The 19,972-nt window shown below is 51.5% G+C and overlaps 1 protein-coding gene across 2 annotated transcripts; it reads right to left on the reverse strand.

Annotated features, from left to right (window-relative positions):
• Positions 1 to 1,294: 1,294 nt before the first annotated feature.
• Positions 1,295 to 19,578, reverse strand: TMEM9 (transmembrane protein 9). Of its 2 annotated transcripts, none has more exons than XM_084785762.1 (6): positions 19,472 to 19,578; positions 18,934 to 19,035; positions 17,781 to 17,872; positions 12,332 to 12,440; positions 9,593 to 9,724; positions 1,295 to 2,296 (listed from the first exon to the last, which is right to left on the reverse strand). In XM_084785762.1, the coding sequence occupies exons 2-6, from the start codon at positions 18,997 to 18,999 to the stop codon at positions 2,144 to 2,146; spliced, it is 552 nt and encodes a 183-aa protein (XP_084641888.1). In that variant the 5' UTR covers positions 19,000 to 19,035; positions 19,472 to 19,578; the 3' UTR covers positions 1,295 to 2,143. The 2 variants fall into 2 exon arrangements, with proteins under 2 accessions (XP_084641888.1, XP_084641887.1); XM_084785761.1 differs by having other exon boundaries at positions 18,925 to 19,035.
• Between the last annotated feature and the right edge of the window lie 394 nt (positions 19,579 to 19,972).

The raw sequence follows: 19,972 nt of genomic DNA on the forward strand, positions 1-19,972 counted from the left end.
CTGGTTTCTAGCTGGCATCAGGTGCTTGCTTCATACTAAATCCTTAAAGCTACCAGAGTCAAGGCAGATTTCTGCAGTTACCCAGGACTCACAGATGGTACCTAAGGTCTCTTTCAGGTAGAGCAGCTGCAAAGGGGAGGTCTAGCCATCCCAGATTCTAGGTTACAGGTGAGTTATTGGTAGATAAATCTGCGTCTTTTGCAAAACAACTGCATCAAAATCTGAAGCTTCCCCATCAGGAATGAGCAAGCCCTAGGAGGGGCTGAGGAAATGCCAGGCCAACCAGAAGCAGAGGAAGGCAATCAAGGCTGGTCCCGCCCAGACCTTGCACGAACCTCCCGTTATCCTCACCTGGGACCTCATGCCAGCTGATGCCTGCTTAGGATCCCACAACCAGCTTCCTTACTGGTTTCATATCCACGTCTGAGCACCTTCTAGAAGCCCCCACCTGCATGCCCCACTCTTTCCCATCCCCTGACACTCAGCAATGGATTTCAGCGATCTGTGCAAACTGAAACTCCCAACTCAAATTGCTCTCTTGTCTCCAAGCCCTCACTGAAGGCTTCACAGACGTCCTCTGCGCATGTTCATGGGGACAACCCCAAAGGACAGCCACTCCAACCCACCAGATGGCTCCTTACAGGTGACACCTCCCACCATGCACAATCAGGGCTGAGCCGACCCAGTGTTTGGCTCTGCTGAATAGCCACCCTGAAAGCTACTGACTTCCTTCTAGGACACACTTTTCTTTTTTTTTTTTTTTTTAAAGATTTATTTATTTATTGTTATCTATACAGTGTTCTGCCTGCATGTACACCTGCAGAAGAGGACACCAGATCTCATTATAGATGGTTGTGAGCCACCATGTGGTTGCTGGGAATTGAACTCAGGACCTCTGGAAGAACAGACAGTGCTCTTAACCTCTGAGCCATCTCTCCAGCCCCGGACACACTTTTCTTGACTACCCTCTTTATCTGGGGTTCACTTGGGGACATTTTGCAAGGAGCACCAGGTAATGGGCCTGTAGGGTATGACAGCAACATCAGGCAGGCACCTTGTGGTTTCAAAGGTGAAGTAAATACAAATCCTCCCGACTCCCTATGATGTGCACACGTGCAGGCAGTGCCCCAGCCTGGGCCTCTTCCCTCAGCAGGTGGCAAGAGTATATTCTGGCTTTGCAAAGCTCTGCCTCTGTCTGAACCCACCTAGGACAATGCTCTGTCCCCCAAAAGCGACAGCACACCTAACCAGAACACTTTCTTATGGCTCCTCATCTCCTTTGAAATCTAGAACATTTGAGAAATAAAACAATTTAATGGCTTCCTTGATTTACATACACCAGAAAGACAAACATTTCTCTCCATGCATGATACAATGAAATTCAGGGACAAGTGGCCATCCCAAGGACAGGAGCCATGGGATTAAAGACCCTGATGCTCAGCCTTGTGATGTGTGGTCCAACTTTATGGCTCCGCAGTGGCAGTCACTGGGGAGAGGTGGGAGGCTGTGTGGCCTCCTGAGATGGGAGTCAGGTGACAGCTGCTGAGTGTGCGGGCATGCATGGGCACTGCCATGCATCGATGGACCAGGAGCTGAGGAGAGGGAAGCAGGCTTCCAGGTGGGCTCTGGAGACCACCATGGGCTCAGTGGCACCAGAACAGTTCCTGAGGCTGGGGCCAGGCCAAGCTAAGATACTGGCACTGGAGGAAGTGGAAATGAGGACCACAGCATCCCGGAGCACAGGCTGAGCGCTGGGTCATACTTTCCTCGCACCCACCGAGTTCCCGATGACACAGCTCCATCTCCTAAGGGGCTATAAGATTCCCTAAGTGGAGCTGGGAGGTACAGTAAAGATACGAATGACTTCCACTCAGCCTTGTGGCCATCTGGGGTGTCTCTGCTCCCTTCTGCCTTGCCCTTCCCTCCCTTCTTCCCAGGGACCTAAAGAGACACTAGAGACCAGAGGCCCAATCACACCCCCTAGTTATAACAGTCAAGCACATTTCCAGAGAGGGAGAAGGGCAAATGCCATGGGCTTTTGTAGGGAAGACTTCAGTGAGGAAAGGGACCTGGCCACTGGCTCTGTGCAGCCCCAGAAGCTGGGAGCTGTGGACTGGGTCCCTGATGCCACCGTACCAGGCATCTAACTGAGCATCTTGTGCCGATCGAACACTGTCTTCCGCTGCTCCTGCACCTGCAGCTTCCATCGCTGCTGAGCGCCTTCCACTCGTTCCAGGACAGTGTTTGCTCGGGGTCCTCCAATGGATGCAGCAGCCGCTGCCATGGAGCGTGCATCCTGCATTGGAAAGAGAAAGGGGAGCGATGTGAAATGCAGATGCATGGGTCGGGGCTCTGGATCTTTAAAGTCTGGCATGGAACCAAATGTCCCATGAGCACTTCTGAATTCCCCAAGGGCTGTGGGCTGCAAGAGGGCCTAGCTTTGTCATCTGAAGACCACAGCAGTGTGCCTGGCCCATTAAAAAAAAAAAAGCATTAGTATCTTCAAGAGTCAGAAGGAGCATTTTCTGGAGCCCTAGTTATTTCAGCAGAACTGGCTCAAGTCTAGGTCCCCCCTAAACCCCATAGGCCCATTCCCGAGTCTCAGGAGAAGTACTGAGTATAGGCTTCCAGGCCTCATGTAAAAAGGCCAAGGCTTCAAGGGCTATGTACCCAATTGCACAGGACTGCACACCTCTCCTACCTATCCTAATGCCAAGGGGATGTCAGGAAGGCCAGGGACCAGGGTCTGGCTACCCTGACATAGCTCCTCTTTTCCTGGTGGGTGAGAGGCCTCTTATGGAGTCAGCAAAGGTCACAGTTGCAGGATCTCTTGGAGAAGGCAGGTGGACAGACGGACCAAATCTCTCTCTCTCTCTCTCTCTCTCTCTCTCTCTCTCTCTCTCTCCCTCTCTCTCTCTCTCTCTCTCTCTCTCTCTCTCTCTCTCTCTCTCTCACACACACACACACACACACACACACACACACAGGCTTGCTTCTCCTGAGAAAGAGAAGATGGGACATCATTTAGAGTCTGGGAGGGGTAGAAATCTGGAGCTCAGGCCCAGCATTCCTTTTCAGGGCCTGCTGTGACCATTCCCTGCTTGGCAGCTCCGCTCCCCCTCGGCCTGGTCCCCTTTGCCCTTTGCTCTTGGACCCACCTCGCCTCTGTCATCAGTCCTCCCTTAATTATCACTCCTCCGCCTCTGAAGCCCCAGAGCCCATGCATTTCCTGCAGGACCCAGAGATGATCTTTGGGGGAGAATTAGAGCTGAGGGCCAGGCCCACAGCCCATGGGGATTTCCTCCCCAGCTCTCCCCGCCTCTCATCTCCTGCCACATATCTCTTAAAGGATTAGTGCACCCCTCTAAGCCCAGAGCCGCCCAGTAAATGCAACTTTGCTTCTAATGCCCCGGGCTGGCATAGCTTCTGTCACCACACAGCTGCCAGGTTGGAGAGCAGGGCGGAGCGGGAAGGTATAGACGGGCTGGCAGTGCAGAGAGGTGGCTGGCCTGCAAAGGGGCTGGAATAGGCCTATCCTTGAAGCACAGCGCTGGGCAATTTGTCTTCAGTTCACTTGTTTCTAAGGTAACTTAGAGATGGTCTCCTGCTCCTGCTCAAGACCCTGAGTAAGGGGTGAGGGGTGGGGCGGCATCGTTGGCAGGCCTGGTGAGGCCCAGGCCTGTAATCCCAGCCACGTAGAAAATAGAAACAGGAGGATAGCAAGTTTAAGGCCAGTAGGAACAACTTAGTGAGATGCTGCCTCAGGATAAACCACATTTAAAGAGCTAGGGATGGGTCTCGGTAGTAAATAATTCACTCACTGAGCATGTGTGAGGCTGTAGGGCCAATTTTCAGTAACACACCTAAACCAAAAAACAAACTCAAACAAAACTCCTAGTCACATCTCATAAAATTCCTTTAGTGGCCCAGTGTGCTTGAGCACTGTAGTGTGATGAATGGATGTGTTTGTCAGAGGGAGACCTGTTCTGTCAAGGGAACCGACAAGCACAGACACGGCGGGGCTCAAGAGGCCTCCTTCTCCCTGGGAGTTCAGTACAGGGGTGCTGACTCAAACAAATCTGGCTTTGACCTCTATCAGATACATGGCTTAGGTGAGTCGCCTCTCGGAGCCAGTCTCTCCATACAGGATGGAGACTGAGGCAGTCTCAAGGACACAACAAATAGAGGAACATTGTCAGTGTCTACAGATAGTAAGCATTCAAGGTCAGTTCAAGGAGTCCCAACTGCTGGTTCTGGAGTCCACTGAGGCAGGGTTGGGTGTAAAAAGCAGGCCTCTGAATAATCACCATGGCCAACACCACCTTCTCTCTCTGTTCCTCCCCAGACTGGCTGCACAGCCTGAGAGGCCTAACGTCTCTTAGCATGACTGTGAGGTTGGGGTGGGCACTGAAGACCTGCCTGCATGGGAAGCAACTGGTCTACCCAGACCCCATTCCAGCTTTGGAGGCCTGGAGGGCACTGCTTTCCATACCCCTTTCCTTCTCTTGTCCATTCTAGGCCCAGTGTTGCCCTGGAGGGTTCTGGCAAATGAATGGCTGGACATGAACCTGGGAGGGCAGGCCCAGGGTCACCTGGGGCAGACTGGATCCTGTAGAAGGGCAGCAGCTCTGCTTTTGGGTGCTCTGAGGAAATGGGAGCCGGAGCAGAGCGTTAAGGGAACGTGTTACGACTCACCTCATTATCACAGCTACACTTTGTAAGCACTCATGTGAAGTCTCAGCAGATAGCTCCCAAGTGAGAGAAAGCTGCTGTTGAGAGGCCCGGTGTCCCCATGGCTAACAGTCTGATTAAAACATACTAGGGTAGCCACATCTGTTCCCAAGAAGACCAGGGCCTCAGGCTTGCCTGCTCAGCAGTAGAGCTGGCAGGTGACTGGAGAGTGGTGGCCGGGAGAGAGGCAGCAAGGGAACTCATCATCATCTTTAACCCCCCTCCTCCCTTCTCCCATCAGGGCTGGGGTCTGAGGAATGCAGGGAGAGAGGGGATAGTTAGGGTAGGGGTGGATGGAGCCTCTCCCACGGGGGGGGGGGCATGAATATGGATGGGTTCCCAGAGGCCCCCAGCTGACCCTGACAAGCACACACTACGATACACCACACTCTTCCCAGACACTTCATGGGGGTTACTCACAGACTACTACTGGCTAATGGGTGATATCCTCTCCACCTTGTGCACAAAGCAACTTAGACTCCGAACAAAAAGTCACCTTGCAAGCCAAGGTCTTGCACACATACCCGTATCTCCTGTCTTAGGGCTCAGTTGCTTCCATCTTTGGCTGGTTTTTTTTCCCAAGAGGAAATCATATGGACAACCAAATTAGCAGGCACAGCTCACTCCAGGGTCAGATCAAAGACACATGTCTTCATGTGACCTGTGACCAGAGGCCCACCTCTCCAAATGAAAGCACCCAGTGCCTGGCAAACGCCTTCAAGGCACGATCCCAACACTGATGCTGAGGCAAGAGCTACTATGTCTACTCTGGGTTTAGAAAACTACACCCTGCGATCAGCAGCAAGGACAGTGAGGGGCAGAGCTGGGACCCCAACTAGGACTATTCTCAAGTGCTGTGCAGTCCAGTCCCAAGATGTTCTGCAAGTCTGTTGAATGGCACACCTTCCTCGTCTACCACCAGGGTGAGAGGGCATCTCTACAGTCTGGACCAGTGTTTTCCAGACCCCAGGTCGCCTAGGGTTCTCAGTACAAGCTGCCCACCCATGCACAGACAGGAAGATGGGCTGTTCTTTGGAGAGCCTGGCTTTCTTTTCACCTAGTCCTCCATGTCCTTAGATCCCATCACCTTTATCCTCTTTTTTGGCTTCCTTGGACACCCTCTCCCACAGAAGTCTCACAACTAACTCTATCCACTGCCCACACTAGGGAGAAAACTTTGAAGACCCTGTCAGAGCTCAAGGGCGAGCAGCGGAGACAGCAAGAGCCTCAGAGAAACCCTTGTTTCTCTGTCTTCAAAGGGGGCCAGCTCTGTACATCTAAAACAGCTATGTTGCCATTTCTGTCCCCCACAACATGCTGGCTTCCTCCTTTCAAAGGGCGTCTGAGCTCAGGGATTAGGCCTAATGCCACTGGAATCCGAGGAGGCAGCGCCCAGCAGCCAGGCCCACTGAGGCTCCGCCAGCACGTTCAAAGGGAACGCGAATGACATCCTTTCATCTTCCTCTGTGGACAGGGCTGAGCTGTGGGGGGCTCCCCCCTTCTTTGCCAGGCCCCCAGCCCCTGGCAGGAGAGCTCCTACTTACAAGGATTGGGGTGATGGAGCCCAGGATCCCCCCCTGAAAAAAACACTCTGGATATCAAATTTCACTTATGCTGGGGTCCCAGCCTCCTTGCAGCGGGGTAAGCGAAGCACCTGAGGACTGACACTTTTTTCTGAGGCCAGCGGCTATATAAGTTCACATGACCTTTCAAGGAAACCTCAGGGTTCACAACAACTTTCTCTTTTTGAGCTGAAAGCTAAGTCCCTTTGGGTCAAGGGAAGCCTCTCCTTAAGCAAACACTGGCCCAGGCCACTAATCAGCTCAGAAACATAGCCAAGGCCCTAGCTTTGCAGCCAGTCAGACGGCAGCCATGGGGACTGTCCTTGTGTGCACTGAATGTGGGGGCAACATACCTCCCCATATCATCCTGGCCTAGAGTTGTCAAAGGCCCTGTAAGAAGGCACCCTTAGGCTACTCCGGCTCAGGGCTACTCCCTGACAAGGTGCAGTGCTCACTCTCCCACCAGCCCTCAGAGCAATACTCAGGGTCCCTCTCTGCCAGGAAGCCTTCCCACCTAACACAGAGGCCACTTTTACTAAAAATGCCCACTTTTTACTAAACCTTAAAGAGGAAGATTTTCCCCCAAAGTACCCAGCTTCCCCCAAAGACTGTCATCCCACAAAGTCAGATATTAACTGCCTGCCCCTGTGATCCTGGCCCAGTCATCTGGTTTCAGCTATCTTTGGGGCTGAAGTCTATGGACAGGCCAAAGGTCTTAGTACATCTCCCCACAGTACCGCCTGTAGGATCAGAACACAGCAGGAGAGGATGGAGCTGCTGAGGCACAGGCACCTACGCCTGGACACCATGCAGACAGACAACAGGAAGTCAGGGGATGGAACCGAGAGGCCATGTAATGCGAACACAGTATTTTCTGGCCTATTCTGAGGGTACTGGATGAGACTCATCCTGCCACCACTGTCTCCCACCCCCACCCCCCTACCCCCACCATGCCTCCCACCCCCACCCCCCACCATGCCTCCCACCCCCACCCCCCACCATGCCTCCCACCCCCCACCCCCCACCACTCTCAACCCCTGAGTCTGGGACTAAGCAGAGCAAGCTGACTTCAGGTCAGAGTCTCCAAGAAACTCAACACAGCATTTTATGACCCTTAGAAGCCTTGGGTGGGAGGTGAGCAGTGTCCTCCTGCCTGTCCTTTGCAGATGGGGATCAAGCTCATAAGCTCTGCCTTAAGTCCGCAGGAACAGCCTGCTGCAACTCCTTCAATGGCTAGACAGCCATCTTTCTTAGAGAATCCTACCCACCAGGCCAAACCTGCAGGCAGGGAGCGCCTACCCTAAACCCACATCCTCAAGGCTCCCCACAGAGAGGCCCCAAGTAAGGAGCACCTAGGTATCTCGTAGGAAGAGAGCCCTAGGCTCAGACGTAGAGACGGCAAACCACCCTTCCCCTGGCTCCGTATCTAGGTTGGGACGTCAGGAGGCATGGCATGGCCATGCCCAAGAGCCATGCATTCCTAGGGAATCATGGCGCGAGCTGTGTAATCATCGGCTGCATCTCTCAATTATTCCCCCGGCCGGGACTACAATTACCACATTACCCCTAATCGCCCCATGTTTATTAGTGATGCTCCTCTCTTATCAGAGCTGCTATTACTCTACATTAATAACTGGGTAGGCAAGAGAGCTTTCCTCCCAAACACAGACCACCCAACTGCCAGGGCCACCACCTCCCTAGTCCCACCTATGGGGGGGGGGGTGAGGCTCGTCACCTCTGCCCCACCTTCGGCCAAATCCCCGGCAGCAGGAGGCTAGTGGGAGTGGCAGCTCCCAGTGCCTGCCTGCCTGTCCCTGTCTTCACTATCTGGTCTGGTCCAGATCCTACCTCCTGAGAAGCTTCACACAGACCCGAGTGCCAGGGTCCCCCACTCTGGATTTGAACTTGTCTCCAGTACAGAACCTTAAAACCTCTAAAACTGTAATTGCTTAGGGCAGCTTGCCATGGTCCAGGCATGGTCACCTCCAGTGACCCACAATGCACAACATCGATGATAGAGAGTTGTCTTCTCTATCATCAAACTGTGTAAGAACACGCCTGAAACGGTCCTGTTGAATCTCCCACTCCAACCTGTAGGTCCTTCTGTCACAAACATCCAAAAGCAGCTGGCCTATTCCACCTTTTCTTTCTTGTTTAAGTTAGCCATCTTCTGGTTTCTTTAGTGGAATCTCCCAGGTACCAGTTGGACATGGCTGAGGCACATGCCCACTGTGAGCTCCTTTGGACCCACCTAGGCTCCTGCACCAAATCCCCACTGGTCTGACAGGCAATGAGCTGCAGGGACAGAACTCAGGAGCACAGTACTCAGAGAGGAATGTAAGCTGCCTGTGCCGCGGTTCCTATCCCCTCATCATGTTAAGTCCAGACCGTTAGTCTAACATTTAACGCCTTCATTCATCTGGCTGAACTTCCTGGCCAGCCCTTCTTGCCATCACTCTTAGTACCTACCAGACCCCTCCCTCCCCTCTTTTTAAATTTTTTAATGTTCATTGGTGTTTTGCCTGCATATATGTCTGTGGGAAGACAGATCTCCTGGAACTGGAGTTACAGAGAGATGTGAGCTGCCATGCGGGTGCTGGGAATTGAACCTGGGTCCTTTGGGAGAGCAGCAGCCAGTGCTCTTAACCCGCTGAGCCATCTCTCCAAACCCCTGTACCTATCCTATCCTATTCTATCCTATTCTAAGGAATCCAAGGTCCTCTGAAAAAGCAGCCAGTGCTCTCAACAGCTGAGCCATCCCTTCAGCCCCCACACCTATCCTAGCCTAAAAAATCCAAATTCTGCATTTGCACGTGCCGGCACTGGGCACCACCCACCTGGCCCCTCTAGCTTCTGAAGTCCTGCCTCTGCCTCAGCCCCCCAGGGCCAAGCTTTGAACTGAGCAAGCAATTGACAGATGTTTGTTGAATCCCCAAACAAGAGAATAAACCTGCCGCCTCCGAGTCCTCTGTATACTTGTCACCAATCTGAGCAGGCAGCGTATCGTGTGTACCTACGTGCAACAGGCCCTGGGTGAACCACCCTCCACCCCAGCTCTTCACCGCAGCCTCGTAGCACCATGTACGGAGGCTGCCTGGTGCCCAGAGTCAGGGAAGTTCAGGACCACCACCTACTGCATCTGGAGGGGCAAAGGGCAGTGTGCTGCTGTGTCTTGGTGAAGTATGGGGAAATGAACTGGGAAAAGCGACCTGAAAATGACAGGGGCAGGGGGGAGGGGCACCCCTGCCTTAGGGTTTAGCTCAGAGACCCACATGCTGGGAGCCCAGAGCCATGGTTACCTCATTCTCCTCTTCGTTGTGCAGCTGCTCAGTGTAAGCATCTGGCTTTCGAATGAGGGGGTCCACCAGCATCAGGAAGGCCATGTAGAGTAAGAGGGCCCCTACCACAGACAGGTAGATGACGATGATGATCTGTGGAAGAGATGAGCCTTGTTCAGTGACCCAGCATCCATCCGTGTCAGCTGCCAGCGACCATCAGGTTGGACACTGGTGCCGGAAGGTGGTGTAAGCCTGGAAGGAAGCGGGTAATGACCCATACCGCGGGCTCTATGCTAGTTTCTGAGTCAGTTCTATGACAAGGAGCATTCCAGAAGGCACCAAGATGACAAGAGGAAGCTCTGGGGTGAAGTGAGAGGGCCCAGCTGGCTATACGAGGCCTATATCAAAGGGTAGAGAGAATCACGAGAAACTAGAGTAGAGTGAGGAGGACAATCTGAGGAGAGAGCAGGGACTATGAAGAGCGAGCCCGGGAATGTAGGCTGGGCTCACTGTAGGTGCAGGATGGGAAGGGGCAGCTTGTATCCTGAGGGGGAAGGGGTGTTGGTCCATGCTCAGCACATCACTATGCAGGATGAAAGGATAGTGAGAGACTGCAAAATAATAATGATGATGATGATGATGATGATGTAAAGGGCAGACTCAGTAAGACTAATCCAGTGTGATATGTGGGTTTGGAGGCTTTTTAGGTGGGCCCCTATATGACATCCAGCACTCATGGTCTCTCTACCATGTCACTAATGTCTCATCAAGATCACAGAAGCATCTCTACTCAGCCTGAAATGGTCCTGACTGGGACTGTGATCACCACACTGGAACCACAAGGCCAAAGAATTCACCCAGTACCCCAAAGCCAGTAGAGGAAATGGCAGAGATGAAACGTGGACCGTAAGTGCTTTTTCTACACCACCCCTGACCCCACCCCTCCAAAATGCCTAGCCACTGCTGGCTTCTGATCCCAGCAGTGTCCCTAACTGTAAAAAGGGGTTTAAAAACAAACCAACCAACACTTGGGGAGGGGCGTGGGGGCCAGAGATGGCTCAGTCAGTTAAGTGCTTGCTGCGAAAGCATGAGAAACTGATTTGAATCCCCCAGAACCCACATTCCAAAAACTGCAGGCATGATGGTGTATGCCGAAACGCCCGGCGCTGGGGAGCGGAGACAGGGATAACCTCCAGTTCCACCTCAGAAGACAAGGCGGAAAGTAATACAGATAGACACTCAGAGTTTACCCCTGGCCTCCACACAGACGTAGACACACACAGAAAGTGGAGAACCTCAGGACTTTTTAACGTTGATTTTCAGCTCCATCAAAAGCCATTAGTTGGACCCAACAGTAGCAGTTCATGCCCCTTTAGCAGGGTAACACTCAGAACTGTTGCTTACACCCAAGAGATGGGGTAAGGATGGGGGGGCTTCACAAGTGCTTGGGGGGCTACACAGGTACTTGGGGGGCTATACAGGTGCTTGGGGGGGCTCCTCGGTAGATCAACTGTGACAGATTAGGAGTTTATGTTGATGTGGTTCCCGTGCTGGAAGCACCTCCCCTTCCACACAAGGAGGAAGTGACACTGGGCTATGAACTGAAGGTCTTGGGCATCTAGACCTCTAAAGGGTGGGACCTATGAAAAAGTTTACACCATTAGGAGAGGCTGCCCCAGGGAGGAGGGTGAACAGAGGGCAAACTGCACAGATGACAGGGCTAGGGGAGGGCAGAGAGCCATTTTCTACATCAAGGTGTGTGTCGGGGGGGGGGGGGGTTAGTACAGGGAGTTACAATCCAGAAAGGACCACAGCTCCCTCGGTAGGAGGGTCAGTGTGAAGACTAGCGCCCCTCTAAACATGCCTCAAAAGCAGGAGCCCAAGGGAGACTTTTGTGTCTTTAAACTCAGGTGAATTATTTAAACCCAGGTGATGCTATTTCTCAACTCATCAGAGGAGGGCTGGCTCAGGGCCTCTAGACAGGTCGATGAGTCCTGCCCCATGACAGAAGATGGACAAGTGCTTTGTCGCACCCTTCTCCATCTGCTGTGAGGCGACCATATCTATCACTTCTGTCTTCAGTTGGTTAACAAGGAAGAAGTTCAGGAAAAAGTAAAAGCCCCTGAGTCTGATGTTCAATACGTCATGTGGTCACGGACGCTTTCTCAAAGGATGGTGACATCATTTTTGGGTAACCTGCAAGTTCCCTAGGAGTTCACCTCTATTCCCAGCACTGTGCATTGTACACAGACCGTCAGGTACCCAGAGCTGTAGTCAGCTCCCCCACCTCTCTCTCCCTCTCCCTCTCCCTCTCTCTCTCTCTCTCTCTCTCCGTGGTTCTCAACCTGTGGGTCATGACCCCTCTAAGGGTCACATATCAGATATCCTGTCTTTCAGATATTTACAATATGACTCATAACAGTGGCAAAATTACAATTATGGAGTAGCAACAAAATAATGTTAAGGTTGGGGTCACCACAACATGAGGAACCATATTGAAGGGTCACAGAATTAGGGAGGTTGAGGACCGTTGCTCTGGAGAGAAAATGGAGTCTTGAGGAGCTGTAAAAAACTCTCATTTCTTATGGTAGAGGAGCCACTGGTGCAATGTCAGAGAGTCCATCCCCATCCAAACCCTGCCCAAAGATGTGGGAACCAAGTTCCATATCTGCATTAGGCTTCGGAATAAAAAATTAAAAATTAAAAAAATAAAATCTCGGGATGGGGTAAACATATGCAGCCCCCAAACCCCAGTGGTACCTTGATGGTGGTGGTGCTGCGCTCCTCGTACCTGCACTCGCAAAGCAGGCAGTAGGCTTCCACATCGTGACCAGGCACGGGCATAGGCTCCACCACATGCAGGCAGTTGCTGCAACACAAATAGACCGGGCTGATGAAGGTCCCCACACCCTGAGGTCCAGCAAGGAGGTAGCAGGGTGCTAAAGGGGTAGGAAAACCCATAGGTAGGAACCCCCAGGAAGGGCAGAACCCCTTTCCCGGCTGACTGCCTCCTTCCTGGCCACTGTCCAGTGTATGCCTGCACTTGCACAATACTCATTAATGGTCCTAAAGCCCCACCCTCCATCTGCCTCCCCCCACCCCTTTTGTGCTGTTTTCCCTGGTGGCTGCATCTGTTCCAGCAGGCGGCATTCAACTCGTGGGTCTCCAATGTGAATGTCCCATCAGTCTTCTAGCCTGGTTGTAAACTGGACTCTCTAGGTTCATCGATGACGGTGTCTACCCCTGACTGCCCCATAGGAGCCATAAACTCTGTATCTGTGCACTCTGGGCCCTGTCCTCAATCCTGCACACTGACTGTGGGATCTATACTTCTGAGACGGGAGTCGCAGACAAGTAACTTGCAGCCCCTCTGCTGCCGGTCAAGTCAAACCTGGGAGTCCTCTGTAACAATGCTTTTCCTTCACCTGCAAACCCATCAAATACCCAGGCTTTTATTTCCTCCTTCTGTCTTCCCTCCCACTGGCTCGCCTCAACTGAAGCTCTCACGATCTCTCCCAGGCAAATGTTTTGTGTCTTCCTAGCTCCTTTGCCGCTAGTTTGGCCCTGCCTAGAACCACCTTCCCATGGTGGCCAAGTGGCCACACCAAAATGGAACTCCCGTCACATCATCCTTCAGCTTAAAACCAGGCAGTACCTCCATAGCTCATCCAAGGCCCAGGCAAACACACTGCTCCATGTGGTCTTCACAGCCCACCCCATGTTAGAGCAGGACTGACCTGTGGGCTACCCTCAAAAGAGGCACATGAGCCAGGCGGCAGTGGTAACACACCTGTAATCCCAGCACTCGAGAGGCAGAGCCAGGTAGATCTCTGTGACTTTGAGGCCAGCCCGATCTACAGAGTTCCAGGACAGCCAAGGCCACACAGAGGCACATGAAGCTTGGAGCATGTGGCCCCATCCATGTCCTTTTCTGGTCAGATGATTTAACCTTCAAGCCTAAGGTCCTGACTCCCATCCACACTGCCAGTTCCCCTGCCTCATCCCCACCACACAACTCTTAATCTTTCTCTACACAGCCTTGGCTGTCCTGGACTCACTTTGTAGACCAGGCTGGCCTCGAACTCACAGCGATCCACCTGCCCCTGCCTCCCAAGTGCTGGGATTAGAGACGTGTGCCACCGCTGCCCAGCCGCAACTTAATATCTTCCATTTTTCTGTATCTCTGTGTTGAGCATGGTGCTGGCCAGGGCTCAGCGAGTGCCAAACATATCACACGCTGAGAGTTCTTGAGGCCCCGCCACCCATTGTCACCAGCAGTGCTCGTGAGCAACATGGGCAGATTTTGCACTGAAGTGAGGGAAACAAGCTCAGGACAGCAAAACCAACAGCTCCACTATGCTTGTGAGGCTTTGGGCCACCTCCTGTGGCTGGCTCAGTCTCACCTCGGCTTGAGCCTATCTATACAGCTAGGCCTCATTTCCAGACTTTCTTAGATCATTCAGTTTGCAGGCCAAAGACCCTAAAGAAAAAAAACATTATCACTGGGAAGAAAATAAACTCCTCAGAGGGTCTAAGAGGTGACTCAGGCATCATGTGATAGTGCACAGTCAGCCTGCCTGCCGCTGTCTGAACCCTGGGTCTGTCCCATCATGTGAGATGGCACATAGAGACCCTGGTCATTTTAAAAGGTTCTTCTAGTTCTAAAGAAAGTTCTCCAAGGGTCAAGCATGGCTCCCGGGGTACAATCAGGCCTGATATTCTAGGCTGTCAGGCTGGGATTTTGGCAGAGGCACCAAGGGTATGCAAGAATATACATTGAAATAGGAGTGGAAGTTCCTTAAAAAAAAACAAAACAACAACAAACAAACAAACAAAAAATTCCATTTCTTCTTATGTCCACTATGTGGCACCCATCAGTTACCTAAATTTCTTTGATCCTGGTTCTGCCTCTTGACTAACAGGAGCAACATTTATCCCCCTACAGCAGGAATAAGAGGTCTCCTTGCTGTACTTGTGGACACTGCCTCTGGGCCCTACACATGGCCTTCTCTGGGAATCACTCACAGACAGGGCTAGTTTCCATTGGTCATCATGAACCAAACACAGTGGTATACACCTGTGATCCCCACTGCTCTGGAGACTAAGGCAAGAGGATCTCGAGTTCAAGGCTGTCCTGAACTATGTGAGACTGACTCCAGAAACCAAAGCAAAGAAAACCAATCTCTTGTCATTCCTGTCCAGAGCTACTGCTGCTCTCCCTTCTCCAACCAATGTAAGCCTGCAGGAAGCTGAGTCCACACAGAGCGGCAAGGTTACTCCACGGCTCCAGTGGGATCTGGGAAAGCCCCTAGAAGCCCAAGGTGTAGTGTCAGGAAACCACCTTTAGTTCTTTAATTTGGGACACTGGTACCCAGGGAAGCTGGCTGCAAGGGGATACAGAAAACAGCATCTCTGTCCTTCCTGGCTCTCCTGGGAGTCGCTGAAACCCTACAGACTTTTTTGTCTTCCTAAGAAGGGCTTCCATTTACCTTCTGGGGACTGGGCAGGGGACGCTGGGGGAAGAAAGTGAAGGAGAAAGACAAGCTGGCTGTAAGTCTGTGCTCTTCCGTTCTGACTGTGGTGCCAGCAGGTGGCATACCTAACCTCTCTGGGCCTCAGTGTCCTCAATGATAACGGAAGCTAAGCTTGATCAGCCTTTCAAACTGTGCCCTTTTGGGTAGCGCTGGGAACGCTGTGCGGGAGGCGGGCAGTGGAAAGGAAAAGCTTGCAGTTGTGATTTCACTCCTCATGCAGCTCGTGTTTTCCTGACGGGGGCTTTGTCTGTAGAAGGATTCTACTTTAAAAAGTCAGCCTTGGGACTTGCAACACTTCTTAACAGACCCACCAAGAGGGCCTTTTTACACGCATGTGATTATATACTTTCAACACTAGATGGCAGAATACCAGCAACACACCAAGACATGTAGCTATGACACTGGATGCTGGCCTTAATCTGAACACCAGCAGGGGAGCCATGGGACACAGGACTCGAAGACCCAAAGAGATCTCTAATTCTAGCCTTTAGCACTAAGATGCTAGGATCAATGTCAATCTCCACTCCACCAATGGGCACCAAGTAAACCTGTGACGGCTCTCAGGCAGGGTCAGTGCCACCAGGCCCTAGGATCCCTGGATCTTACCTCCAGACTTCAATCTCTACCCAACACCCTTCACGGTACTGTTCTGGCACAAGGTTCTTGCTGTGAGACTGCTCATCAGATAGCCCTCAAGTCTGCTTCTAAATGGAAGGGATAGACTACAGCTTGAAAGGTTCAGGCAGGACCCCATCCTCTGGGCAACAAAGCTTGGGTTTTCAGGCTATATTATAAGCCCAGGACAGTGTTGCTATAATTTGCTGGTAGCAGAATCTGCCTGTGTGAAGGAAGTGGGGTCAGTGCAGCGCCTTTGCTGATGAGCAGAAAGCCACTGGGGTCCCTCCCAGACCTCCATTATTTTAGGACCATCAGTTCAGCAGAAACACAAGAATTAGACTAGTGCTTCAGGAGAAGGGTGCACTTTCCAGGGCTATAGAATAACTTCCTCTAGGAAGGGATAATACATGATTATTAACAATATCAGCTAACATTATATAGCACTTAGCATGCACAGTACCATTATAACCGTTATATAGATTCGCATAAAACACATACACTTCACACTCGGAGCATTGCCATACTTTATGCATAAGGAAATCAATGTGGGGCTGGGGAGATGGCTCAGTGGTTAAGAACACGGGCTGCTCTTCCAGAGGACCCAGGTTTGATTCCCAGCACCCACATGGCAGCTCACAACTTGCTGTAACTCCCATTCCAAGGGATCCCACGCCCTCTTCTGGCCTCCACTGGTACTGCATGAACAAAGTGAAAAGGAGGCAAACACATCCATAAATACATACATACATACATACATACACATACATACATACTTACTTGAAAAGCAAATCACAGTGGAGACTAAGTAATCTGAAACATGACTAACAAATGGCACAGCTAGACTGGGATCCAGAGAGGGTGGGTCCAGAATCTATGCGTCCACATAGAATGCCTCTCAGAGAACCTGACTGTTACCCGGAAGTAAACTCTCCAGCTGTGCTCTGGATCAATGGCATCATGAGCACCTAAGGACTCCAAGCAGGGGTTATCCTCCGCCACTACCATATTTGCTGAATCAAAATCTTGGCAGGAGAGTGCCAGGACTATGTGTTTTCCCAAAGCTCACCTAGTGATCCTTGATGTGCAAGTAGTAACAACCGTGGCCCATCCCCATTCAATGCAAATGCCCTAGACGTATGTGCTCCGAGCCTTCAAGGATGAAGCTTCCCATCCTAAAACTACCAGCACTGGAAATGTTTCCTTAACTCACACTGAGGTTATTTCCTTGAAGATGATTCTTCCTTCTCCTCCTCTTCCCCACCCCTCCTCCTCCTCCCCACTCTTCCTCTTCCTCCTCTTCTTCTTTTTCTTCTTCGACAGGGTTTCTCTGTGTAGCCTTGGCTGTCCTGGACTCAATTTGTAGACCATGCTGGCCTCAAACTCGCAGAGATCCGCCTGCCTCTGCCTCTGCCCCCTGAGTGCTGGGATTCCAGGTGTGTGTGCTGGCCCTACTTCTACACTACGAAATCACCCCAAGCCTTTCTGGTTCCAGTCGTGACAGCATTTCTCTCTGTCCTTGTCCCTAGGTAGCTCCCCTTTCAGGAAGATTCTAGCTCCTTAAACTACTCCTTCTGGAATACTGCATTTATACTTCCTCTCGCTGGTTTTCTTTACCTGAACAAGTTCTTGGTCATTCATTCCTTTTAAAGTAAAGGGCTAAAAACGTGAATTCAAGACCAGGGACATAACGGGAATAGTGTAAGATCTTTGTTTGGACCTGAGCCTATGCAATTATAAAATGAGGACAATATCCACTTACCTTAGAAGATTGCTATAGGACTTGCACAGCATACAGGCAACGGAGCTTTGCAAAAGTGGACACTACACACACCTCATTCTACGTGTGTCAGTAAAGATTTTAATTCAATAAGACAACAAATCCAACCACCTCAGTTGGAATTCAAGATACCTAGCTTTTGTTATCAAATGGCTAAGGATATAAACTATTCCTCTGTAGACGTTCCACAGAAATGGATAACTTATCTCTAGAAAAAGAAGTCCAAGGGGCACTGATAATTTCAATCAGGTGATGTAGCCAAGGCTTTACAATGTCTTACCAGTCCTTCTGAGACACATTCTGGTTGTAAATGTGCCCACTGATGTTTCTATAAGGTGGACAGATGCATTTGCACCGGATATCTTCAGAGCTCTAGGAGGACAAAAGAAAAGAAAAAGAGTTAACAGCAGGGAAGATTCCTGCCTGGGTTTAGATTCTAGACAATTTAGCACATTTTAGCGCTCTGTTCTGTAAGGTGGCTATATATATGCTTTTGAATTTTCCCATCCCCAATTCATCCAGGATTGGCTCTATAGGAAGACTTACATCACAGTATGTATGGTCCTCGGATGGGTGAGAGGTAAGGGTGGTGCTGAGGCTATCTCCGTGGCAACCCCTCCAGTTAGGACTCACAGAAGTTACCTGAGGTTGCCTTTCACAAAGTGGTGTGTTGGGGAGGTTTTTGGGTGGAGGGGGCAGTGTACAGCAACCAAAATGACAGGCTTTTTCGACCTTGTGTATTTTCTTTCTGAGAGGCTAGGCCAACAGATTTCCCCCCTAATTCTGTCTAAACTTTAAATTCCCTCGTTAGAATGGGGAAAGGGTTAAAAAAAGAAAAGCGGGATGTTACCATGAGAAGGTTCTCATCAGGAATTCTTTGAAGAGTAAACAAGCAAGCCCTGATACTCAACCTTACTTCAGTGCCTTAGTGATCGTCAGAATCTGAGGCTAGAGCCCCATAGATCACTTACACCCAGCTGCTGGTCTCCTTACCCTAAGGAATGAGGGTCGTCTCCGGACCCACCCAGCAGATGGGTCAGCTTTGAAGCAGAAGCTCCCATCTGCGCATGCCTTTATCCTCAAGAGCATTTTACATCATTGCATGATTTGCTTATCCCCGAATTGAGCAGCAGATTCAACAACAGCTGTTTTTACTTAGGGCAAAAGAAAGACACAGAGAACTTGGATAACTTCTCTAAACAAACTTTCTTGCTTGCGCGGAATTCCACCTAGGGCCAGTGTGGTGCGGTATGATAGGAACGCTGTGTGCCCTACACCCTTAGGAAGGCCTGCAGCTTGCCCCACGCAAGGTCCTCCCAAGTGTGGTCCAAGTACGGTGGGTGAGGGGCAAGGGTGGCGCTGTGGCTACATCCGCGGCAGCCCCTCAGGCCTGGCGCTAGAGCAACAAGGCGCTGCTGGCTCACCTCCCTCACCTTGTTGGCTTGAGCTGGGGGCACCAGCAAGCACCCGACCACAGCCACCAAACACAGCAGCTTCATGCTTATCAGCTTTGCTGAGCCAGCAAGACTAGCCGCCTGGGGAATGAAAAGAAACATGGAGTCGGAAGAAGGGAAGGTGGTCACAACACAAGCAGCACCCTCGGCCCCCTTTCGGCTTTGCCGGTCGAGAGAAGGGGGCTGAGTTCCAGGATTCCTGGGCCTTCTAAACCCTTCCCTCTCCCCCAGCAAGTCCAGCTCTCAGAAGCTGTCCGTGCACTAACAGAGGGAGTATCTGGGGTTACCGCCGCCCAGAGCCCCCAGATCCTGTCAGCAGGCCCCATTCCGACCCTCGCTTCTCCTCCCACGGCCATCACTGTCTCCACAGCCCCGGTAGACCCGCTCGGGCCCAACGAGAAGGCCGGATTCTGACTGCCAAGGGTGCTGTACACCCTGCCTAAGAACTTGGGGTGACTAGGAACCCCCCAGGGTCCTACGACCACCGCACCCCTCCCCCAATGCCGGGTCCACTAACCTGCAAGCTCCGCCGCAGCCGCCACGGACCAGCGGCTCCACCCCTCCAGCTTCTATTGGCTGAGAGAGCCGCCACTCAGCCCAACCTCGCTAGTCGCCAAGACAACAAGACCCACCTTCCCCTGGTGCTGGAGGCTCCCTCTTCAGGGATAGGAGGGCATTTCTCTACCAGGACTTAGCAAGAAAAGGGAATGTCTATTTTTCCTACTGAGAACAGAAGATCTAGCACGGTGGATCCTGTCAGCTCCTCCCAGAGTGCTTTGTTTTTCCTCGCGTTACACTATCTTCCTTTTGCTTTTCAGGGAAAGCATTTTGGAAACAAAGCTAGTAACAATAGTACTGATTTAAAAACAAGATCAACGGCCATTGTCCTTATTCACTGTCTGAAAACATGATTTTAAAAGCTACATTTTGGTTTTTTTTTTAAACAGGGAACTCAAGGGCCCAGTCTATATTCCTACACACAAAGATCCGCCCCCCCCCCAAGGCAAAATAGGATTAG

This window comes from Acomys minous (assembly GCF_964271855.1).
Source record: "Acomys minous genome assembly, chromosome: 1".
Classification (NCBI taxonomy): domain Eukaryota; kingdom Metazoa; phylum Chordata; class Mammalia; order Rodentia; family Muridae; genus Acomys; species Acomys minous.